The sequence below is a fragment of the Babylonia areolata genome, chromosome 1, assembly GCF_041734735.1.
Source record: "Babylonia areolata isolate BAREFJ2019XMU chromosome 1, ASM4173473v1, whole genome shotgun sequence".
Lineage (NCBI taxonomy): Eukaryota > Metazoa > Mollusca > Gastropoda > Neogastropoda > Buccinidae > Babylonia > Babylonia areolata.
In genome coordinates, this window is record NC_134876.1 from 35,513,755 (window position 1) to 35,539,419 (window position 25,665).

The 25,665-nt window shown below is 41.7% G+C and overlaps 1 protein-coding gene across 5 annotated transcripts in view; it reads left to right on the plus strand.

The window, feature by feature from the left end:
* The window catches only part of LOC143282248 (cys-loop ligand-gated ion channel-like), a 250,067-nt gene that overhangs the window by 189,179 nt on the left and 35,223 nt on the right, over nucleotides 1–25,665 (plus strand). For all 5 annotated transcript variants that reach the window (XR_013055232.1, XM_076587847.1, XM_076587857.1 and 2 more), the window contains 3 exons: nucleotides 3,743–3,940; nucleotides 5,216–5,473; nucleotides 24,898–25,053. Coding sequence is in view for 4 of the 5 variants with exons in the window: in XM_076587847.1 (XP_076443962.1) it covers nucleotides 3,743–3,940; nucleotides 5,216–5,473; nucleotides 24,898–25,053 (612 nt within the window). In the remaining variant the exon portion in view is untranslated. The remainder of the gene's footprint in view (nucleotides 1–3,742; nucleotides 3,941–5,215; nucleotides 5,474–24,897; nucleotides 25,054–25,665) is intronic.

Consider the following 25,665-nt stretch of genomic DNA (forward strand, 5'->3'; position numbering starts at 1 on the left):
TTCAAATTGGAGAAAATATTAAAACAGCATTTTTGCTTCTGTTCTTGATTTTTTATCCTTTTTTTTCTGTTGTTTTTGTTTTTACAGTAGATGTTGACAATGATGGTGATGCTTTTTTTGTAAAGATGTGCATAAACAATATGCAAGTTTAGAATGAATCGCTGTGGAATTTTTGGAATGATGTTGTAAATGAACGTTGTGCAAGTATAGATGTAGTCTTTAATGTGTAGCTGTGGGAAGTAGAGCTACCATCAGTTAGCCCGCAGGACATGGAAAGAATTAGCGGTGTTTAATGAGTTGATTTTTTCATCAGTTTTTGTTGCTGATTAAATGCTTAATTTTGCTTAAAACATTTATTTGGCTTGCTGGTAACGTACGCTCTCAGACGTGAAAAAACGCGCTGTTCTCATATTCATACACTCCAGAATACGCTTATATACATTCATTTCTATGACTGTGTGCACGCAAACACGCACATGCACATCTTCACACACACACACACACACACACACACACACACACACACACACACACACACACACGACTGTTCTAAACAGAATCACTGCATCTCCAAATCATATTATGAATGTTAGCTTTGCATTCACGTTGTTTAGCTTTGAGCCTCGCTTTCTCTCCCCCCCCCCCTCCCCCCCCACCCCTCCTCTCTCTCTCTCTCTCGATCTCTCTCTCTCTGTGAGGAAAAAAAGGTTGAAAAAGCGTGGAGTCTGTTTTTGTCTCCATCATCTCTCTTGGACAAAACGTGGATGTTAATGAAACAGCCATGTGAGCAAAATATGCATATACCCTATCCTTATCACTGCTCCAGCAGACATTCCCCATGCCATTACATATCGCCCCACAGACATCCAGGCTCCAAAAGCATCAACTGCCATCTCAGCAAGCGATAAAGGCTTTCATTGTAGTTTTTACATCGGAACAATCTTTCCCCAAAATTTACTTTTTTTCTGATGTTAAGAAAAGGTGTGTATGTGGTTAGCTTCGGTTTTGTTTTGTTTTGCTTTACGAGTAAAGAATAGATAATCGCTGCTGTGCTGGCTCAGAAAACCAGACCGAAAAGTACTCATTTTTTTGCAGTAAACACCCTAATACAGAGCGTACAATGATTATCAGAAGTAATTTTAGATACGGATTTAAGCTAGCTCACACATTCACAGAGTGTATTTTGTGATACAGTGCTGTATTTTATTGCTTCCGTGTTTTGCTTGCCAGGCCATCAATGTCATCGGCAAAGCGCAGGTTGGTGATGACTCTGCCTCCAATGCTGACAGTTCCCACATGATCTTCCAGGGCGTCAGTCATGATCCTTTCAAGAAAGAGGTTGAAGAGAGTGGGAGAGAGTAGACAGCCCTGTCTGACTCCGACCGTGGTTCTAAACCAGTTACCCGTGCTACCATTGAAGAGGACTGCACTGGTTGCTCTTTCGTATAGGTTCTGTATGGCTTGGATGATGTCTTCACTGATGTTGAATTTGTGCATGGTGGCCCATAAGGCAGCGTGCCATACCCTGTCGAACGCCTTCTTGAAGTCAATGAAGACGTGGTAGAGGTCTCTTTGGTGCTGGAGATATTTCTCGCACAGCAAGCGCAGGTTGAAGATTTGTTCTGTTGTGCTTCTCCCTGCTCTGAAGCCGGCCTGCTCTTCGGCGATGATCATTTCTGCTTGCGGCTTCAGTCGGTTGAGAAGGACCTTTAGCATGACCTTGCTGGGGTGGCTGATTAGGCTGATAGTGCGGTAGTTTTTGCACTGTTGTAGATTGCCCTTCTTGGGGATTGTGATGACCAATGATTGTGTCCAGGTGGTTGGCCACTCTCCCGTCTGCAGGATCTTATTACAGATGGTGGTGAGGGCATCAATCACCGCTTCGCCTCCAGCTTGAATCAGTTCAGCGGGAATGTTGTCGACGCCAGCTGACTTCCCTGCTTTCAGTGTCTTCACTGCTGCCTCTACTTCTTCCCGAAGAATTGGCTGGCTGTCGTTGTTGGTTGATGGGGGACAGTTCAGAACTGAAGTGTCACCTTTGAAAGAAGAACTCGAAGAACTCGTGCACAAACTTGACAAGACATCATCAGCCTACGGCATGGAGATCAGTGCCGAGAAGACCAAGGTTATGACCAACAACAGCCAAGGCGTAACGTCCAACTTGCACGTAAACGGTGAAAAACTGGAAGAAGTCTCCTCCTTCAAATACTTGGGTGCCATTGTGTCAGACGAGGGTTCGAAACCAGAGGTCCTGTCCAGAATCGCGCAGACTACTGCCGCACTGAGTCGATTGAAGACTATATGGAAGGACAAAAAGATCTCCCTCTCGTCCAAAATCAGACTAATGCGCTCCCTCATCTTCTCAATATTTCTATACGCTTGCGAATCCTGGACCCTCACTGCAGAACTCCAGAGAAGAATCCAGGCCCTGGAAATGAGATGCTTCCGCAAGATCCAGAACATTACATACAAAGACCACATCACAAATGAGGAAGTGAAAAGAAGAGTCCAAAACGCCATTGGCCCATTCAAAGACCTGCTAACCACAGTGAAGGAACGCAAGCTCCGCTGGTATGGACACGTCACACGATCAGACGGCCTAGCCAAGACCATCCTGCAGGGTACCGTACAAGGAAGGAGGAAGAGAGGCAGACAGAGAAAGCGGTGGGAGGACAACATCAAAGAGTGGACGGGCCTGCCATTTGCCACAACTCAAAGGGCCGCTGAGGACCGAGGCAGGTGGCGCGAGCTGACCAGGCAGTCATCCATGGTGCCCCAACGACCCACCCACGGGTCAAGGGATAGATGAGATGAGAGTTTTGCTTGGGTTGTTTTGTGTTTAGTTCTCTTGTATTGTCAAGGCATCTTCATCCTCGGTTCCGGAGAGATAAGCGTGATTATTATAGTAGGCCTGTTGTGTTGTGTTGTGTTGTGTTGTGTATCGAATTGTACTGTTTCATATTGTGATGTTTAGCATTACATTGAATTTGGATTGTACCATACTGTATTGCATCGTATTGTGTTGTATTGTATTCTGCTGTGTTGTGTTGTATCGTAGCGTATCATATCGCGTTTTGTATCGTATTGTATTTTTATCGTAATATTATTATTAATGGATCATGTCGTATTGTTTGGTACATTTGCATTTTATTTACTGTTTTTCAATATATCGTATCATATCAATCGTACTGCGTCGCATTGTAACAGCAGACCAGGCTGGTCCGCTTTAGAGACCACACACCCTGCAAAACCAGCAATATACGCCCTTTTTTTATGTGTCTTTACTTCTTTATCAGTGTATATCTGTACATTTCAGCATGGATTTGTCTACAGACAGCAGTTATGGACAGTCTTTGTTGCCCTGCTGTCGTCACAGTACCCAGAGTGAATGCTGCACAGGCCGCATTTAGTGTCTCATCCCCATGTCTTGAGCCTCAATCCGATGGAGTGTGTGTGTGTGTGTGTGTGTGCGCGCGCGCGCACGCACACACACACACACACACACACACACACACACACACACACACACACACAGATAAAAAAGGAGAATATTTGTGCAACAGATGAGATGATTATCGTGTTAATTAATATCTATGTTGTTATGATGATGATCCTAACAAGAAGAATATGTGTTCGTGCTCATGTGCACGAGTGTATGTTTGCACACACGTGCGCGCCTTGCCTTTAGACTTGCACATTAACACAACCAAGAAACCTGTCTTTATGTTGTGTATGATCCCAGCAAGGGGACATCGTGGAGCCTGGGCGGTACTGGAACCCCAAGCTCTATATTGAGAACGCCTACGGCGACCCCAAGGAGCAGTTCCGGCACCGGGTGATGTTCAACGAGAAGGGCGAGGCCTTCATCTCAGAGAAGAGGACGGTCAAGGGCACTTTCATGGAAAACCTGGAACTCGATGACTTCCCCTTTGACGTCCAGGTATACTAGCTGGCTGCTGCTGCTGCAGAAGGGTGGCAGCAAGGGATGATGTTGCGGTAGTGGTGGTGGTGATGTCTTATTTTTATTGTGGAATTTTAGTTTAAATTTCAGGTTCAGTTTCTCTTTCAAGGAGGCATCTAAACATGCAGATTGATCTATGAAGACATGATGAAGACAGGAGTGATGGTGTCAACGATTTCCGTTCAGTTTGGAGACTGCGTGACAAGGTTTAAATCTTTGTATTTCATTTCATTTTCCTTGGTGTATGTCAGGATCGAATCATAAAGTCACCAGCAGTGTTGTTGTTTGAATAACACTGACAAAGATGCTTATAGAAGTGGACAACACTCTACTGTTTGGTTCCAGTCTTCCCTGGGGATCCTATTGCACGCACAGGGCTGACAGGGGTCGAAACATTTAACCTCGTATGCCTATGGTGGATCGAACCCATGTCTTACAGTTGTCAGTTTCCTTTTCTCAGAATCGAAAGTTTGGACATACGTGTCTATGTCAGTGCTCCCTCACCACCTTCCTTAGCAAAACTGATAGAGGAAAGTCTTGGGTTGGACCGGTTATGGGTGGAAAACCATTTTCAGTGCAGCTGTAAACTCACAGCTTGTCCAACCCAAGACTTTTGTGTATAAGCTCTGCTAATGAAGGCGGTGAGAGACCACTGAAATAGACACGTAAGTTAAAAACTTTCGATTCATTGTGTGGCCCACAGCACATTCATCACACCCTGGATTGGAGGTGGCGGGGTTCGAAAAATCTATAATTAATTATGTGCCGCTTATGGAGATGGAACCTCTGTAGATGTTGGAATCAGGGAAATGTTTTACGTGTGTGTATATATATATATATGATTATATATATATATATATATATATATATATATATATATATATATATATATATATATACAGAGAGAGACAGAGAGAGACAGAGAGAGAGGGAATTGATTTTCAAAAAAGTCCAACGATCAAGTCAAATTTTCTCCCAAATTTTCGGCTTTAATTGCCTTGATCATAGTAAGATGTGTGCAGAAATGCTGTCACTCTCATCCTGCATCTCTTTCGTCCTTGCACACATGAGTAAAAGTCATATAAGATACAGGCACTTTAAAATGTAGTACAGAATTAAAACCCTTATAGCCCTTATAGTCTCAGCTTTAAAATATTTCGATGTACTTAGGAACTCAGGAATGCTGGAGGAATTCGGGGAAATGAAACGTTGTCTTAGTTCTGCCTTTGTATGGGCCTGTTTGTTCTGTGTCAGGACTTGACAATAACGGTGGCCAGCGAATTCCCAGCGACGGAGGTGGAGTTGATAGAGGACTCTGACAACCGGCACATGGTGAACAAGCAGAGCTTTGTGGACGAGCAGGAGTGGCACCTGTATTGCCACACTGAGTGCACTAAGTGGGATCTCAAGATTGACCCGGTGGACGACGCCGCCAAGCGTTCGGCACTTTCCGTCAAGTGTCGAGCCGCCCGAAGGCCCGGGTATTTTGTGTGGAATATATTTATGGTCACGGTGAGTATCAGGGTTGTTTTTGTTGTTGTTTTTTTCTTCTTCTTCGGTGTAACGTATTGTCACTGAAGTGACATCAAATTGAGTGAGAAGGGGAAGGAAGTGTGTGTGTGTGTGTGTGTGTGTGTGTGTGTGTGTGTGTGTGTGAATTTTAACTATTGTATGTAATTACACAATATTAAAACCAATTTAGAAAAAAATATCCAAAAAGATGTAAAAGGAAACGTTTTAAGTTGAGCATAACATGAAACCAGCAAAGCGTGACGAACAACTTTTGCAAATGTGAGCCTACAGGACTGGCCGTCCAGACAAAATCCACGTGTGGTTTAACTGTCAACCTTGTTTTATGTAAAATTTTAATTCTCAAAACCTGGCTCTTTACCCTGTCGGAAGTGAGATTTCAACAGAGAAAAGGGATTGTGAGTACCTTTTGAAGTAAGGTTTTTCTACTGGTGCATGAACGTACAGATGGTTTTTGTATATGGACATGAAATGTTCCGGGTTGTTGAGGTGTTTTTTTTTCAGACAGTGACCCCCAGAACAATAATAGGAGTCTTATTTTGAAAGTAAAATGTTTCATTCAAAAAGAAATAAATTCTCAGATAGTGGTGCAACCCCGACCCACCCTTCCACATCTGCTCTAGTATAGCCCCATATAGGGCATGCGCGCAGACACACACACACACACTCTCTCTCTCTCTCTCTCTCTATGTGTGTGTGTGTGCGTGTGTTCAGTTTCCAAACATGTAGTATGCCCCACACCCCCACACACCCATTTTGCAGTGTCAGACAGGCAGTCAGATTGAGGATTAGGATTACCTTCTCTAGCAACATCCCAGACTTTTGTCTAATATCCCTGTGGACAGCTGACCCTTGGTCTGTTCTCATCCATACACCCTCTTCCCTGCTGACAGCCCAGGCCTTTAAGGTCTTCAAGCTCGGTGTCTGGGCTTAAGTCCCCAGCCAACAGTCATCCTACATATGTATGAACCAGCTCTCCGCCATCAGAATGCAGCCACCCATTGCAGTCCTCAGTGTATCTGACTCCCCTCCCTCCCCTGAGTCCTTGAGGTCCCAGGTTCAGATCCCCTTACATGGTGATTGAATGGTACAGATTTTTCCCTGTCACCCGGTTCAACTTGTGGTACAGACCTACTGGTTATTTATCCATGCAGAGGATCCGATGTGTTCGGAATAGATAGCTTAATCTCTGTCAGAGTTTGGTTGGGTTATGGAGAAAATGCAATACCCAGCATCCACCTGTCCTGGGAATGCATGGTTGCCTAAGTTAATTAAAAGGGAGTAAAAATGATCGCACACATCATTTTAAAACCTGTGTTATTATTTTTGAAACAGCTATCAGTGTGCCAGATCGGTCACTTAAGAAACGAACTCTGCATTTGAGACAAACAAATGACAGACAGTAACCCCGGGCCGAACGCTATATCGTCCCTTATTATTGACGATTCGTATGAAAAGAGACACAAATCATGGACCGTTCCCTCACAGTGGCTTGTCAGCAGAGTGAGACTGCCAGACAGGTCGGGGGCTGTCCTTTTCCGAGGGTGTCAGTGCCAGACTCTTTGTGTTATCTCCTGGCAGACAGCTGACCCCTCCGGTGTTTCGTCCAGGCAGCATTGTCCTGCTGGGAAGGGGTCATATCTTAGCCTCATGTATATGAATGAGGTAGCAGACAGACAAGTGCAGCAACAGTGACTGTAGCGATGTACTGTTTGCTGGCAAATAAACAGGTGATGAGAGAACGTTTGCAAAGCCACTTGTTCAGAGTCGTTGTTGATGCCTTTGAAGACGGTTTAGGGGCTATTATCATAAATTGGGGAGGGGGTCTAGTTCTTTGCATTAGTGTGTGAGATTTTATATATATATATATATATATATATATATATATATATATATAAAGAGTGTGTGTGTGTGTGTGTGTGTGTGAAGTCAAGCCAAGAATTTATTTCATGATGGTAAATTGAATAAGCAACAATTGTTTTTGTACATCAAGCCATCAATGGAAAAAAAGAAAAAAGAAAAGAAAAAACACTGAAAAGAGAGAGAGAGAGAGAGAGAGAGAGAGAGAGAGAGAGAGCAAAATAAAACCAACAACAACAAACAAAATGAATGTATATATATATATATACACAAGAACATTGTGATAATGAAATACACAATTGCATTTCTATTTCACACACACACACACACACACACACACACACACACACACACACAATTGAACACAAATGCTCTGACATAAAGACGCCATGTCCATCCCATTCACGTGCACATAATTCCTCATATACTACAAAATTCTTGCCAACACAAGCAAAAACAAAACATTTCACAATTAATAAAAGAAGTATTAGACTAATAGGTCAGTAACTGTTTTACTTTTAATCCTTTTCAATGAGGTGATTTTTCAGATTTTTCTTAAACACGTTCTTATTCATGATGCTTTTTAGAGTGAGTGGAAGATTATTCCATAAATTTCCACCAGAATGTAGAAAGATGGATTTGAAAAGGTTGTTTCTTGATCTGGGTATGCAGAACATGTGGTTGTGTCTGTCTTCATTAGTTTTAAAAGTGTCTGCAATATTTTTTTGAGCATTTCCATACATAACATTATGCATGCAAACGGCTTTGTTGAAGTACAGCCTGTTGTGAAAAGATAATATATTAAGGGTTTTTTTTTTGGTTTTTTTTTAGTCCATTGGGGTCAGGGAGCTCGATTTTAACAATACTATTTTCAGTGCTCTTTTATACATACGGTGAATAAATTTCATGTTTGAGAGGCTACACCTGTCCCATAAAGTCGACGCATAATCGATTACTGGCAGAATGTGTGCACAGAAGAAGAGCTTTCGTGAATGGACATTGAGGATCTTTTTAATTTTTGCTAGCAGAAGTATTCTGTTAGAGAGACGTTTACTTAAGTACTTCGTATGATCAGTACAAGATAGACAAAATGATCATGATACGTCATCAATAATGCAAAATATGTACAGTGTTACAATCAATTGGTAAATGTTTGTTGCTGTGAGAGCATCTAGGAGGCCATTATATTTAGTAACTGCACAGCAAAGGGATGAATCTGGTCAGTTTTGATGCCAGCATGTCTGGAGGTATGGTTATGTGTTGGGTGTTGGTGTTGACTGGGGACATATGTGGGATAACTGTTTAGTGTGTTAGGCGAAGAATGAAGAAAGCTGGGTTCTTGGTTGTCATATTAAATGTAGAGGCTTGCTGAGTATTTTGGTGTGACACTGGCCTTGCATGTGTGTTTTCAGAATAAGGTGGTTGATAGGGAGGAATGTACTGACGGGACATAGACCTCTGGTAAACGTTTTCAGAGTTCGTGAATGGGTAAGGAGGGGCCTCTTGGTGGGAGGAGGGAGGCGCTTGCTGAAAACGATGTCTGGGGAGGGAAAGGAAGTGAAAGGAGGAGATGGGAGGTGGGCATGTACCCTGACCAATGGGCTGTTGGAAAGAATGAGTGGGGTCAGTTCTGTTCTGTGCTACATCAGTGGTATCACTTGTGTCGTGATAGTTAACTTCATTCATGTGAGCACTTGGTTCATGATTCTGATCATGGTGATTTGGGTAGAAGTACTCAGGTTGGTCATGAATTTCATAAGTTCTGTGACCATGGTATACTTCTGTACTTTGTTGAAAAACCTGCTTTGAATTCATTGCAAGTTTGATTGTACTTTTTTCATTCGGATGAGTCAGGTTTTGGTACAGGGCAAGTCATGGGGCTCCTGATGATGCTGTGAAAGTTTCATGGTTGTCAATAAAGGTGACACCCATGTCTTTGCTCACTGAATGGAGATTTCTATTAGAGGGGATGATGGCATTATTCAAGTTATGACGCCCTTTAGCAGGAATGATAGAACTGAGCACAATAGAAGAAGCAGGGAAGGCATTTTGGCAGGCAGTAATCAGTTCTGCCCAAGATTGTTTCGACACGGGGCCAGGGGGACAGCTGCTAACACCGACATGTATGTTGCGGCACGTATTATCGCCCCTCCACGTATTGTCGCCGGCGACATTATGTGCAAGTCTTACTGCATGTATTGTCGCCCTGCACATATTGTCGCCGGCGACATTAAGTGCAGACCCTCACTGCATGTACTGTCATCCTCCTGCACATATCGTCGCCGGCGACAACATATGTAGACCCTCACTGCACATATTGTCGCCCTTCTGCAATGAATATCATATGCCACTACCAAAAACGAACTGCATAGTCACAGTGCTCTTGGCCAAGTGTCGTGTTGTTCTTATCATAGTTGTAAGTTGTTCTTATTAATGTTTCTGTTGTTGATGTGTGCATGTGTTCGTGCACGCACGCGCGTATGATATTGTTGTGTGCTTGTTTGTGTGAGTGTATGCATGAGCGTGTATTTCGTGTGTGTGTGTTTGGGAGTACATTCGTGTTTATGTTAAAGGGGAATGTGGTGGAAGAGGTGGGGGTATATGTGTGCGGGTGTATTTGACATCTGTGTGAGTGTGCGTGCATGTTTGTGTGTGTGTGTGTGTGTGTGTGTTCTGCAAGGTGAAGTTAACAAGATGTCCACCACGTAACACGCCTGCTTATGACTTCCCTAATCTGTCTTTGGTCACGGCGGTATCGAGACCACACGTGTGTGTGTGTGTGTGTGTGACCACTTGACAGGTCTGTTTACGACGTCCCATGTCTCTTTGATCATTGCGGCATCGAAGCCGTCTCTGCCTCTCTTTCTCTGCATATATATATATATATATATATATATATATATATATGTGTGTGTGTGTGTGTGTGTGTGTGTGTTCCTCCGTACGAGCAGAGGTGAAAACAAAGGATGACCACCTTGTAAAAGGCCGCCGAAGATTTTTTTCATCGTTTCATTTATTATCAAAGATGTGTTCTTGTTTACAAACTGTAGACGTTTTGATGAGTTTTGACACTTATCAGGTCCTTCAAATATATTATTAAAATTATCAGTTTCTCTTCTCAGCTCATCGTGCTAAAATCGGCTGAGTTTCGTTTCTGGTTAAACTTCAAATGTTACGTGTATTTCTTGTACGACAAGGCTGTGTCAGTTTTTTCCTCTTATTTTTGTTTTCTTTCTTGCTTTCTTTCTTTCTTTTCAGTATGTCAGAATTTCAAAATGCATTCTTACTTGTAAAACCACAGTGTGTTGTATGAAACAGTGATCTCAGTTTGTAAATATGGAGATGTATGAAGAACAAACGAAAGAGATACTGAAATAAAGCTTTCATAAACGAAAAAAAAGAAAGAAAATAATGAACAAGTGTGTGTTTAAAATCAGTAAACAAAAGTATAAAATATGGACAGGACAAGGTTTTCATAGTCTTGGAATTGTCAGCCTGTAAAATGTCCGTATGCTAAACTGTCAACAACAACAACAACAACAAAAAAAAAAAAAATCAATCATGATGTAAGCAAGCATTCAAACATGGTAAAAGCTCAAGTTGTGATACCACAATCCAAAACCTCAACAGTGTCATAAAAGATCGTTTATGACTATCCCTATCTCTTTGTCCACGGTGGCGTCGCTAATTCTTTCTGCGGCATGCGGACACACACACACACACACACACACACACACACACACACACACACACACACTAACAGTAACACACAACTCACACATATAAACGCATACACAAACATCGAAAATATGTTCGAATTGTGAAATTCGCCATTCCACTTACACAAACACCTAAAACACCCCCAAAGTTGAACTGAACTGAACAGACCGAGAGAGAGAGACAGACAGACAGACACTGAGACAGACAGACATGGAAAGAAAGAGAGGAGGGGTGTGGGTTGTACATCAGAGTCAATACACAATGGTAAACATAAACAGAAATAAACTTAAACACAAAAAGCATGCAGTAAAACCACATGAATCTTTAAAATGCATCTTCATCTTCATCTCTCTCTCTCTCTCTCTCTCTCTCTCTCTCTCTCTCATACGCACCAACAACAACAACAAAAAAAAGAAAAAAAAAGGTATTTATATATCGCTGAATCCTGTGCAGAGACAAATAAAAAACATTGATCATAGTGATCATCATGATACTATCATTATTTCTAAATTGAATTTTTTACTCGAAAAACTGGCGACAATATATGCAGTGAGGGCTGCACGTAATGTCGCCGGTGACAATGCGTGCAGGGGCGACAATACGTACCGCAACACATGTATCAGAACAGTGTGTACAGAATGCGATACCCTCAATGTGTACAGGGAGTTCGTCAACTGGCTAACCGTTAAGCCAGGAATACATACTTTGTAGGAAAATTCCCCTCGTGGAGCTAGTTGCCTAGCATTTATGTATTTCAGTATTGAATCCCCGAGGAGCAGAATAGAAGTTTTCGTAGGGAAGTTAATGTCAGAGGTATTGTTTTCCAGTTCCGGTAAAAATGATGGTGGAACATTTTTGTTCCCGTCATTTTTTGAGTCTTTGGTGTTGTAATTTGTTGTGGTTTTGTTTGCATTTTGACATCATTTTCGTCATTTACTTGACTGTCCCCTAGATTCTGAAAAGAGTTGAATGTTGGGACATTATATGATAATTTGTGTGTGTTACATTTTGGTGATACATGTAAAGGAAGATAGGGAAGATCTTTGTCACTGTCTTTTTGGGTAAAGTGGGGGTCACCTGATGACCTGATGTTTTTATTCTCCTGTTCAACACTAGAGTCTGGAGGCTTCACACAAGACAGTGATGTGTCAGTCAAAGCATCAGAACAGTTTTTGTTTGGTGTTACCTCTTTGTGTAAATGAGAAACATCGTCCAATGAAACTTGTGTTCTGGCATGGCTAACTAAAGGCACAGTAGAACGTTTCATTTCCTTCATGTCTGATTGCAGGTTCCCAAGCTGTGTTTTCAGAGAGTGATTTTCTTTTGAAAGGTTGTCCGTCTTTTGTTGTAAAGTCACTAATTTTTCGTTCAACGTTTCTAACGAATCACAAAGCATATCTATCTTGTTTTTGATTAATGTACGCAGTTCATTTTTAATTGCACATTTTTCATCATTTATTAGTGAAATGATTGCACACTCAGCCTCACGTTGTGTTTCAGTGACATTACCAATGGTAGTTTCCAGATACTGTAGTTCATCTCTTATCAGGCGAGAACGAGCACGTGTGCTGGAGGATTTCTTTTTGTGTCCCTTTGGTGTGGAACAGAAAGTTCGTCGGCAGTTTTTCTTGATTGTTTGTTTACTGGGTGACACATGGCTGCGTGGTGTGACGTCGTTGGGGACTGTATCCTGACTCACGGTGTCAGGGCTGTGTGAAGTGATGACAGGTGTGACGTCGTTGGGGACTGTATCCTGACTCACGGTGTCAGGGCTGTGTGAAGTGATGACAGGTGTGACGTCGTTGGGGACTGTATCCTGACTCACGGTGTCAGGGCTGTGTGAAGCGATGGCAGTTGTGGTGTACTTGGGGACTGTACCTTGACTCACAGTGTCAGGGCTGTGCGAAGCGATGACAGTTGTTACATCGTTGGGGACCATATCCCGACTTATGGTGTCGGGACTGTGTTCAGTGATGACAGGTGTGGGAGGAAGAACGACTACACCGCTGTCTGTAGCATCGTTACAGTGCAACAGGCTGCTTTCAGGATGGGAAGAGGAAGGTGTGGGCCAGCAATGAAGGGGGGCAGTGACACGTCATCCGGTGGCCTCAGACACACAACATCTGGAAATGACTGGAGAACGGTAACGCGGGTTTCTAGCAGGGACGTCGCCAGTTGTTCAGAAAAGTGGTGACACAGGTTTTCAGTTGCTCACACTCTGTGTTCCACGTGGAGCAGTCAGTGCCCTGGTACAGGAAGGTGCCACGTGCATATAGCTTGAAGTAAAGGCTTAAAGTTATGCTTTTGATTGAACCTCAAAAAACTCTTATCACAGTTTTGCACAGATTACTTGTGGGGAAGTCAATTAGCAATGGAAAAGTGGTCAAAATGTTGTTTGAAAGGTCAAAATCCGAAATCTAAATCTTGATGTCATCATTGACAATGGCGGAGTGTCGAAACACAAGACTGTTTCTCCACATACATAATTCTTCCTGACCACAAAAGAAACGTTTCTGTATTGAGTCAAAGGTGGGTAAAAGTTTTAAATCTTGTCGAAGTGGAACAGCTACCTGCCAGTTATGGAAACCATTACCTGATTATAAACTTGCCTGTTTCCTGAAACCATTCCTTATTATAGGCCTTATGGAATAAAATAATGAAATAAATGAATAGATGAATAAATAAAAATGCTGTTGTGGTAGTTTTTATTAGCCATAAGCTCTTCTTTTCCAGTGATGTAGAAGCGGTATACCCATTGTTTCATGTTACGATACTGTGATGCTGTCATTCACCTTTGTTTTCCTTTGTCTTGTTTATGGTGTTGTCATTTATGATATAACTGTTGCTGTTGATACTTTATACCCGGTTTACTATTCTTATTCTTATTACTTCTACTACTGCTACTTCTGTTACAAGTGTTGTTATTGTTATCACCACCATTACTACTGTCATTGTTATTGTCAACATTTATTGATTGATTTTGTTTCTTTCAATGCTCATTGGATGTCTCTATTTGTTCATACTGTAGCATTACAATTTTTATGGTGTAACGTTTTGGTTAATGTTTCGGTATTCAGTTTTGAACGGAAGTTATTGTTTTAATTTTCAGTTGAGTTGACCAGTGTAGCAAACGATGGTTTGATTCGTATTTAAAAATAAAAGCCTCAACGGTCATCTTTTTACATGCGTTGCTTCATTGGTGACCCCGATGTGAGTACAGACTCTATTTATGACCACGCTGTAATTTTATGCAGTTCTAACTACTCATAATATGAAGCCATCTGTCAACTTGCTGACTCTATTCAACAACAAGCGCTCGCACAAGCAGCGCAAACGCATAAAGATTTCCCATCTACAGTGGCCGATGTTGCTTTCAAAGCTTCACCATTCTGCTCAGCCGATGCCAATGTATGGCTTTTACGTTCAGAAGCTTCATTTACCACTCATACTCCGCCCATTACAAATGATCTTACCAAATTCCATCATGTTGTTCAACTTCTGGATTCGGCCACTTCCCGGCGTATCCATGCTATCAGTGAACATCCCCATGCTACTCAGAAGTACGAGGCTCTCAAGGCGGCGCTCCTAGATGCATATGAAGCAACACTGTTTCAAAAGGACACTGCATTATTGACTATGCATGGTTTGGGGATAGGCGTCCGTCAGAACTACTTCAGTATATGAAAACAATGACCCATTTCCTGAACCAACTTCCCCCAGAGATGCGCCGTATACTGGCACAAATCCCTGAAGTTGACATTGACACTCGCAAAGACAGCAGACTGTATCCTTCAAGTTGATTTTTCCAGCACCAGCTTCTGTGGCAGCAACTTACCACCAGACTTTAACTGCCACGATGGATGGACATGAACAACAAATTCTATTATGTCAAGACACAAACCATTACAACACAGCTGTTGCCGAGCTGAATGCCTCAAAGAGAAGTTTAAAACCTAATCACTGTCAGACAATGAACAAAACACAGACTGCTACTGCTCCTTTCACCCTGTGTAAATATCATTCAAGGTTCAGTACCAATGCTAGACGCTGTGAAGCCACAGTTGTACGACCCTGTGCCATGGCCCCAGCTCAACCTCAAGGGAAATGACAAGATCAGCACAAATTCAAACGTGCAACCACAGGCTTTTGCAGTCAATACTGATACTGCTGATGCAACAGATTTTCCTCAAACACCAGTGGTCAACATCAGCACCATCACAGTTCCTGACCTCCAGTCAGTTGGTCTTTCCTTTTCGACACTGGGGCCATTAGCTGGCAATAGACCTCACAAACAGAAGACTGGTCTCCCTTGACGGCAGCTTTGTGATACATGCACAACATGGTCGTTCTCATTGTCAAACCCCAGGCATGCACAAAATTCATTCTAGATATGAAGCAGCAGTGGAAGAATTTCCTGGACTGTTAGTTCCATCTTTCAAAGACAACAAACATGGTGTGTTTCAGTTTCATCATATTCCGACTACTGGCCTTCCAGTGCACGCACGTGCCCGCAGTCTTGATCATTAAATACAAAGTTGCGTGTCTCTGCTATTCTGCTTTCCACTTCGCAGGACCTATATATCTTTCTGACCTTATCAGTGTTTACACTTCCTCAAGAAATCTCCGCTCTTCCTCTTACTGTTACCTTTTGAAACTTCCTCGTGTCAATACAAGAACCCATGGTGAACGTTCTTTCTTCTTTACTGCTCCTCACATCTGGAACAACCTTCCTCATCATATCTGTGTATCTGGTTCTGTGTCTGCTTTTCGCTCATCACTAAAAACTCATCTTTTTAAAACCTATCTATAAGCACACTCAGCTTCCTTGTTCTCCAACACCACCCATGTCAGTTCACTTTGGATGTATGAAGAGTGGGAGAGGGATAGTGTGCGTGTGTGGGGGGGGGGGGGGGAATTGGGGGGGGGGGGAGCGGTTTTGAGACAGAGTGGTCATGAATGAGTTATGTAATTTGTAAGATTTTTCTTTTATGTAAAGCGCCCAGAGCTCTTTGAGAGAAAGGGTGCTATATGTACATGATTATTATTATTATTATTATTGATCATGAGAAACTAACTGCAGCAAAAACAGAATTTGGCGAGATGGAGTGCCTCGGTATTGTTCGCCACTCATGTTCTCTTTGGTCTTCACCTTTACATATGGTCAAGAAAAGCAGTGGTGGCTGGCGCCCATGCAGAGACTATCGAAAACTCCATGACATTACCAAGGATGACCGTTAACCTCTTCCCCACATCCAAGACCTCAATGCCAATCTTCATGGAAAAACAGTCTTCTCCATAACTGACCTGGTTCATGGCTAAAACCAGATACCTGTTACACCAGAAGACATTCCCAAAACTGCAGTTATAACACCTTTTGGCCTGTATGAGTTCTTGAAAATGCCTTTTGGTTTGAAAAACGCAGCCCAAGCCTTTCAGCGGCTCATAGATGGAATCTTACAGGGCTTAGATTACTGTTTTGTTTACCTGGATGATATCCTTGTTTCAAGCACTACCCCAGAGCAGCATGAGACAGATCTATACACCATTTTCAATATACTAACCTTGAACGGTCTAGTCGTTAACATCAAGAAATGTCTCCTTGGTCAGTCATCCTTGAACTTTTTGGGACATTTGGTCTCAGCAGCCGGGATTGAGCTTCTACCAGAGAAAGTTCGCGCTATTACAGACTTTCCTACACCACAGTCAAGCTCTTGAACGTTTTCTTGGAATGATGAACTTCTACCATAGATTTCTCCTAGGAATTGCCAAGCACCTTTTACCACTAACTGAAGCCACAAAGGGCAAGTCCCAGAAGGTCATCTGAACATCTGAATGTCAGGCTGCCTTTCAAGAAGCCAAATTCGCACTGGCCTGTGCAGTCATGCTACATCATCCAGATCCACAAACTGAAACTAAACTTTCTGTAAACACATCACACATCAGAGCTGTCACAAGAGCATCAAGGCATACAGAGGCCCATCGCATTTTTTTCCAGGAAACTGTCACCTACCCATCAACGTTACTCCACTTTTGACCCCGAATTGCTGGCTATCTACAGTGCATTCCAGAATTTTAGGTATATTTTGGAAGGCAGATCATTCTCTGTGTATACGTACCACAAGCCGCCTACCCATGCTCTCACTAATGACTGATAGATCCCCACGCCAAGAAAGTCAGCTTTCTTACATTGTCGAGATATCAGACACATCAGTAGGTCAGATAGCAGTGTACCCGATGCACTCTCCCAGGCCCCTGTTACAAATTCAGAGCCATCAATTGCATGTGAATCACCAGTTCCCTTAGTGGATTTTGCACAACTGGGCGCATCAGAGCACATTTACCACAAGGTCATGGACTTGTGCGCCAAACCAGGGTCTCTACAGCTCCAGGACATCTCTCTGGATGGTGTCAAATACTGATCGCGATCGCCCTCGCCCAGTCATCCCACCGTCATGGACAAGAACTACCTTTGAAACATTACACAACATGTGCCACCCTTGACTCAAACCTACACTCAGTGCCATCTCAGCTCGTTACGTCTGGCCTGGGCTCAGAAGAACGTGAAGAACATGGTCCGGACCTGACATTCCTGTCAGGCAAGCAAAATTGACTGCCACATCAAAACACCATTGTCCTCTTTTGAACCTCCTGACAGGCGTTTTGGTGATATACATGCAGATATTGTCGGACCTCTTCCTCTGTCAGAAAGCTATCTGCTTACTATCGTGGACAGATTCACAAGATGGCCTGAGGCCATTCCCCTCTCCAGTGCAGAAGCTATCACCTGTGCCAAGGCCCTTCTACGCACTTGGATTGCAAGTTTTGGAGTTCCAGACACTATCACCTCAGATCAAGGCCGCCAGTTCGTCAGTGCATTGTGGCGTGAACTCCACATGGCACTTGGTTTCAGCCAAAAAAAAACCAACAACAACAAAAAACCAGCACTGACTACCATCCCCAGGCCAACGAAATGGTAGAAAGGTTCCACTGCAGTCTGAAAGCAGCTCTTAAAGCTACATTGAGACCTCAATGGACCAGGCTGGATGTACGAACTGCCAGTTGTGTTACTCGGTATTCGGTCAACCTGGAAAGAGGACCTCGATGCAGTTCCTGTTCTTCTCACCTATAGCACAAACGTCAGAGTACCTGGTGATTTTCTCCCAACCCCATGCACGGACAGACTGGTTCCTACCAACGCCTTCATTCAGGAGCTCCAAGAGAACTTAAGGAAAATAGCTTCTCCTCCTCCTGCACATCATGGCTCAACAGTTCCATGTGTTCCCCGACATTTGCAGTTTGCCACCCAAGTCTACGTTCGCCAAGAATCCCGCAAGGGACCTTTAGTGAGGCCCTACGATGGACTCTTTTTTTGTGCTAGCCCGCTTGGAAAAGTATTTTGACATCTTGAAAAATGGAAAGCCAGTCCGAATTTCCATTGACAGACTCAAACCTGCCTGCTCATCACATTCTGATACCCTTCCTTCAACACCAGTTGTGTCGGACACTCCTCAGTGTTCTGGTGTTCCTGAGCCAACAACGAATCACAACGTTCCACGGACTGAGTGTAGCGCTCCAGACAGACCAACAAATGCCGAAGACACCGCAAGTATTTGTATTTCTCTTTTTTGTCACAACAGATTTCTCTGAGTGAAATTCGGGCTGATCTCCACAGTGAGAGTGCGTCACTACACTGAGACCGCCACCCGTTTTGTTTTTGTTGTTGTTGTTTTTGTTTTGTTTTGTTTCTTGTTGGGGGGTTTTCTGCGCGCAGTTTTATTTGTTTTTCCTATCGAAGTGGATTTTTCTAGTGATTACCAGGGGCAACCCTTTTGTTACTTTTTTTTTTACGTGCGCTAAGTGCATGCTGTACACGTGATCTCGGTTTATCGTCTCATCCGAATGACTAGCGTCCAGACCACCACTCAAGGTCTAGTGGAGGGGAGAAAATATTGGCAACTGAGCCGTGATTCGAACCAGCCGTCTCAGATTCTCTCGCTTCCTAGGCCATCACTCCACTTCAGCAGAAGTCAGTCAACAAGAGTATCCTTTGCTTTCTGACACTTCAGCAACACCAGTTAGAACACTCTCAGCAGACTGGTGCAGAAGCCGAATAGATATGGAACAATTTACGGACTGTCGATTTTGAATGCACATGTGTCTCATGTGCTCATAGGCCTGTTTTGATTTTGACATTTCAGTGATTTACCAGTGCCCATAGGCCTATTTTGAACAAACTAAACGTATTGTAAGACATTGCTCATAATTCTTGACCTTTTATTTTCTTCACACTGCGACATTCTGGGGAAGCCATGTAGCGTTTTGAAAAAAAATATTCTCCGCCATCTTCTTTCTTTCACTGAACAGCAGCTTGACTCTCTTCAGTTTGCTTATAAAGCACACAGAAGTACTGACGATGCTATCCTAACTCTCCTTCATAATGCTTTCCTTCATTTGAATAACACAGGATCTTTTGTTCGTATCCTTTTTGTTGACTTCTCTTCTGCTTTTAACACAATACAACCTCATCTCCTTGCCCTCAAACTGCTAGGCATGGATGTTGATCCGAAGCTTACTCTTTGGATAGTAAGTTTTCTTCTCAATAGAACTCAGTCCGTCCGCTTTCATTCTGCCCACTCTTCTCTAAAATCTACTTCTACTGGTGCACCCCAAGGTACAGTGCTGTCCCCTGTTCTTTTTACAGTCTACACAAATGACTGCAGAGGCACGGAGGAAACTCCTGTCATAAAATATTCTGATGATTCAGCAGTTGAAGATCTGTTCAACTCTGATGCTATTTATTTCAGTGAAATTAAAAAGTTCTGTTCCTGGTGTGAGAAAAACTATCTGGATCTCAACGTATTAAAAACAAGAAATGTTAATAGATTTTCGGAAAGACCCCTTGCCTGTAGCTAACCTTGTTATTGATGGTCAAACAGTGGAAAGGGCCAATGAATGTAGATATTTAGGGACCATCTTAGACAATAAGCTGACTTTTGACAGAAATGTTGATTCCATTCATAAGAAATGTCAATCTAGAATTTTTTGTTTACAGAAGCTTAGAAATGTTGGTGTAAATTCAAATATTCTTCAAAGTTATTATCGATGTTGTATTGAGTCCGTGCTCACAGTTTCATTTATGTGCTGGTATGGAAGTTTGGGAGTGAGAAGTAAGCGTGTTTTGAACGATGTCATGAGTGTATGCAGTAAAATTGTGGGAGTGAAACAAGCTAGTATGCAAGAGCTGTATGAAAGTCGAGTGGTTAAAAAAAGCAGGCAGATAGCAACTGACGACACCCATATTTTAGCAAAGTATTAAGAGCTATTGCCATCAGGACGACGCTACAGAACTTTTAAGTTGAAATCCAGAGCTCTGAAGACTTTTATTCCACGTTCAATACACCTTTTAAATTCTTGAGAACTGTGTGTGTGTGTGTGTGTGCGCGCGCGCACTCTCATGTGAGACGTGTGAAAATCCGTGCATGATAGGCTGTACCTTGTTCTAGTTGTGGTGTGTGTGTGTGTGTGTGTGTGTGTGTGTGTGTGTGTGTGTGTGTGTGTGTGTGTTTACTGAGCTTAAAAACGTGACAATTGGTTATAATGAATGTGCAATATGTAGGAAGAATAATGTGCAATATGCAGGATGAATGTACAATGGAATATGTCTAATGCTAACGTCCATATTCTAAATATATTTCTGTTTAATAATTACGATGTAATAGTTAATTGCAATGTTTTTAAAGGCGAACATGTGAGATGCTTTTATTTGAGAACATATGTTTATTACTCTTGTTTAATCAAGTAATCCGCGTGTGTGTGTGTGTGTGTGTGGGGGGGGGGGGGGGGTGCGGGTGTGTGCTGATTATCTGGTTGTGGTTTTCCACAGTTCATCTTTATTCTTATCTTATCTGTCTATTATAATCAATGTGCAGTATAGTAGGCTATGTTTATAATTATATTCAAATAATGTTTCTTAATTCTTTCTCTTTTTACATTAAGAATACTAGTTATTACCTGCAGTGTGTGGATGTATGTATGAAACGATGTATGTGATATTTTTTACATTTGTATCTTCGTAATATTCGTAAAAGCTGTTTTTGACTTTTACAGTTATGGTCCCCATGTTGTTTACTTGTCTATGTTGTGATAATGCACCTGACCAAATTTCTAAAGTTGGAGATAATAAAGTTATTCTTATCTTATCTTATCTTATCTTACAATCATTATGGTATAACGTCGCTTGCGTTTTGGTTACTCTTTCGGTATTCAGTTTTCATATTCGTTTTGCACCGAAAGTTATTGATTTAGTTTAAAGTTGAGCTGCGCCTTGAAGCAAACGATGGTTTGATTCTTATGGAGTTCGCTTATTTGTTTATAGTCTGTTCATCTAAGATGATGATATTAGACTGAAAATAAATGATATTTTTATCATTATTATTATTATTGTTATTTATTATTTTTATTATTATTTCTATCATCATGATTATTATTATTATTATTACTTAGAAATCATCATTTCTGAAAATCAATGGCAGGGAAGAACTATAAACTGAAAGCGGGGCGGTTGGGGGTGGGGCGTGGGGGTGGAACTGAGGAAGCAAGAGAGAGAGAACAGAATGTGGAAAAGATAAGTACAAAATGTGAAATGGGGATGGTGAGTGTCAGTGACTGGAGAAAGAAAAACATAATATTCTAAGGTTGTGTGAGAAGGGGGATGGGGGAAGCGGGATTAGAACATAAAATTAACAATCAAATATTGTATGCAATACTTCTATAGATTATTATTTGAAGAGCGGATGATGTGGGTACCTACAATAAACAACCAACCGGACTATTTAACACATAACTCGCTAACTTTAATACAGAACATTTTGATATACATAACTTTTAAAAAAAAAATTAACATTTGAAACTGGTAACACGTGTTCAATAATTTCTGGAGGCAAAAAAGGTTTGATGTCTAAACACCGGGTTAAAACGTGCTCTAATTACATACTTTTCCAAAGAGATTCTTATCAAAAGAACCTCAAAGGTTATCTCTTTGCATGTGTTGCTTCAATACTATTTCTGTATATTGTATGCATGTCTTTGCAAAATTAAGAAAAATATTTTTTTATGATAGTAAAACCCGGAAGTCTATTCGCGAAGAAATGGATTGTCATTTCTATTGTCCCTGTTGCACAAGTTATTTCCTTCCGGTGTTCAGATACTTATATCATTTACCCATGTCAGAGGGCTGACTGAAACCATTTATTGTCAGATTAACGTTTGTTGTACTGACGTTTTCGCAACCATTTGAATAAAATATTAACTGAGCAACACAAGGAAATTCTGATTTGAGGGAAGGTATGATTTAAAAAGAACATATTTAACAAATCAATTTTCCAAATTTCATTAATATCATTATCTCAAAAAATATTCTTACGCACATATATTTATGGTGTGCATTGGTATAGCGTCCTTTCTCTCTGGGAGCTCAGGGCGCTTTACGTGAAAGAAAAAGTTACTTCTTCTTCGTCCGTGGGCTGCAACTCGTGTATGTACACGAGTGGGCTTTTACGTGTATGACCGTTTTTACCTGCCATGTAGGCAGTCATACTCCGTTTTCGGGGGTGAAAAAGTTACAAATTACATGAACCACATGATCATTTGTTCTATCACCAAGCATATAATATTAAGTTTACAGCATCAAGGAAACAGATTGGGATTGATCTTAGACGTCTGTCTAATGTCGCAGGAGACAGTGGACAGTGAACAGCTGACCCCTGTTCTGTACTCATCCACACACCTCTGTCCCTGACATTTGTGTCACTTAGCAGTCCACCAGTCATCACAACACCGCAAAACGCTGACGGACAGATCAGTCTGCCAATCAGACAGGAAAACACGACCAGTTCGCTTGTGTAACCCCATCGTCTGTTGACAGGTCATATATCTTTCTCACCTGTTTGCTGCCAGTTCACCTCCGGCTGTTCCCTCATTCTCCAACCTGCACGTGTCCGGGCGATGTTCGGGCTTAGTGCACAGGCTATCGCCAGATAGATAGTCCATACTAATCTTTTTTTTTCCTTCAGTTTTATTAAGATATTAACTCCAAAATTTTCGCTTTCTTGTAACTCAACGACTATGTTTTCTTCGCTCTGCTGCCGATGACAGAACCTTCCGCGCCCCAAAATACAAAAGAGAACAGCACTATGGTCAACCCTTTTCATCATCTACTGTTCAGATATGGAACTCTTTGCCTCACCACGTCCGTCACAGCCCCTCACTGCCTTCCTTTAAATCTAACCTCAAGACTTTCCTCTTCCAGCAGCATTTCCTCTCGACCCTCTCTCATACATGAAAGTAGTTTGATTGCGTTGGTATATTGGTAACGCTGTATTGTGTGTGCGTCGAATGTATGTATGTATTACGGATGGATGCATGCATGCATGTAAAAATGTGTGTATGTATTGTACCTACGAGTTTGTATGAGCATATATATGTTTATTTTGCATGATTGTGAGTTAAAGACTGAGTGTGTTTCATGTGTTTGTGCAATGAGGAAAGCGCTGATAAATGTACAGTTATTACTATTATTATAATGTTGCAGATCCTACACAATAGACAATATTGAAAACTCAATCCAAACATCACAAATCCACAAGACACTTTCCGCACAATTCAAACAAGAGGGTCCAAGTGTTGGTGTCACAGTAATAGAAGTCAGCAAAAATACGTACTACGGTTGAGGACAAGACGGAAAAGGAAAAATATATGCCCCTGGTTCGGGTACACGACCCGTTCTTCGCTTCGTCACGAAACGAAATGAAAGCAAACTGAGCAGTTCACGTGGATCCTCACTGGACCGGGTGCAATTAAAAACATGGATCGGTATTTGGCTTGAATAACCAGAAAAGGATGAAATTGATTTTGTTTTGCCTTAATAACAGCCATAAAACAATAGAGTTAATTTTAGTATGATTTTAATATATATATATATATATAAAGATTTATTGCTTTCATAGTTTTTTAAAGTCCGTGATGTTTGGATATTGTATATTTTGGTTGTTGATCCGTTTAGAAACACGCATTCCCTTTTCAATAGGAAGGAAGACGATCTTGTGCTCAATACCCCCTTGATCAACTGACTTCTGATTTGTGGTCATCCAGACTCCTCTGTCCCTATGGGCAGTCAGGGCCTTAATGCCCCACCTCCAAAGGCCTATAATTATTTGCATGACATGAACAGCCCATCATTTTCCAGAGCACACAAAACTGTCTACCAATCAAAAATTTGGAACATCTGATAGTTGTGTAATCAGATGGTATAATTAAGAGTGCAACCACTTTTTCTTCTTCATGTTTAGTGGACTCCCTCCCCCCCCCCATCCCCCATTCCCCTCAGAGCAAATGCACGAGGATCGGGTGTTTCTTTACAAACTGACAGTTCTGAAAACTGGGACCTTCACTACCTTGGTTCAAGGTCAACGTCACATGACATATTTTTGTTTTCTGCTTATTCTGTGGAATGATTTTAATGTGGTTTATGTGCTGATGTATTAAGATGTGTACTTTTTTTACAATCTGCATCCATTCCATATGCTGTTTTAATCTGCTGATTTCTAATTGTTAATCAGATGACTTATTTACATCATTCTTTTTATGCAGATTTTGATATGCATATATATATATATATATATATATATATATATATATATATATGTGTGTGTGTGTGTGTGTGTGTGTGTGCTTTAAACCGCATCCAGTCATTCTGTGCACTTTTCAAGATATACATAGCCTTTGTTTTATGTGTAGTTTTCAATCTGCAGTGTGCGTTTTGTGTGCAGTTTTTAATCTGCAGTCTGTCGTTCGCAACATTCTCAGTGGACAAGAAGTATCCACAGAACCGTCTACAATTGTCCTTCACTCTCATGCTCACCTCTGTCGCCTTTAAGTCGGTCGTGAATCAGAGTCTGCCCCGAATATCCTACCTCACATACATGGTATGCATACTGTTTATCTTGCTTTTTTGTATCCGTCCCGAATGTTTAAGTGTACCCTGAAGGGTACACAATATTGGTATTTATTGGCATTCATGGTTCTTTCAGTTATGCAATAACTATTTATTGGCACCCATGATCATTTATGTTGCACAATATTTTTTCGCACTCATGATCCTTCTTAGTGCACAATAAGATTGGCATCCATGATCCTTTCTGTTGCACAATGAATTTATTAGCACCAATGATTGATTGCATTGCATAATAAATATTCAATAACTTCCATTATCGTTTTGCAGGATCAGTATTTATTTTATTGTTTTATTTTTTGTCACAACATATTTCTCGGGATAACCCTGTGGGTGCTGTGGGTTCTTTTTACATGCATTAGGTGCATGCTACACACATGGGACATTGTTTCTCATCTGAATGACTATATCCAGACCACCCACTTGAGGTCCAGTGGAGGGGGAGAATATACTGGCAAGGTAGGATTCGATCCCGTGTGCTCAGATTCTCTTGCTTCTTACAGAGACATGTTACCATCCATGTTTCCTTTGTGTTGCAGAATAAATATTTATTAACATCCATGTTGCATGATAAACACTTTTTCAG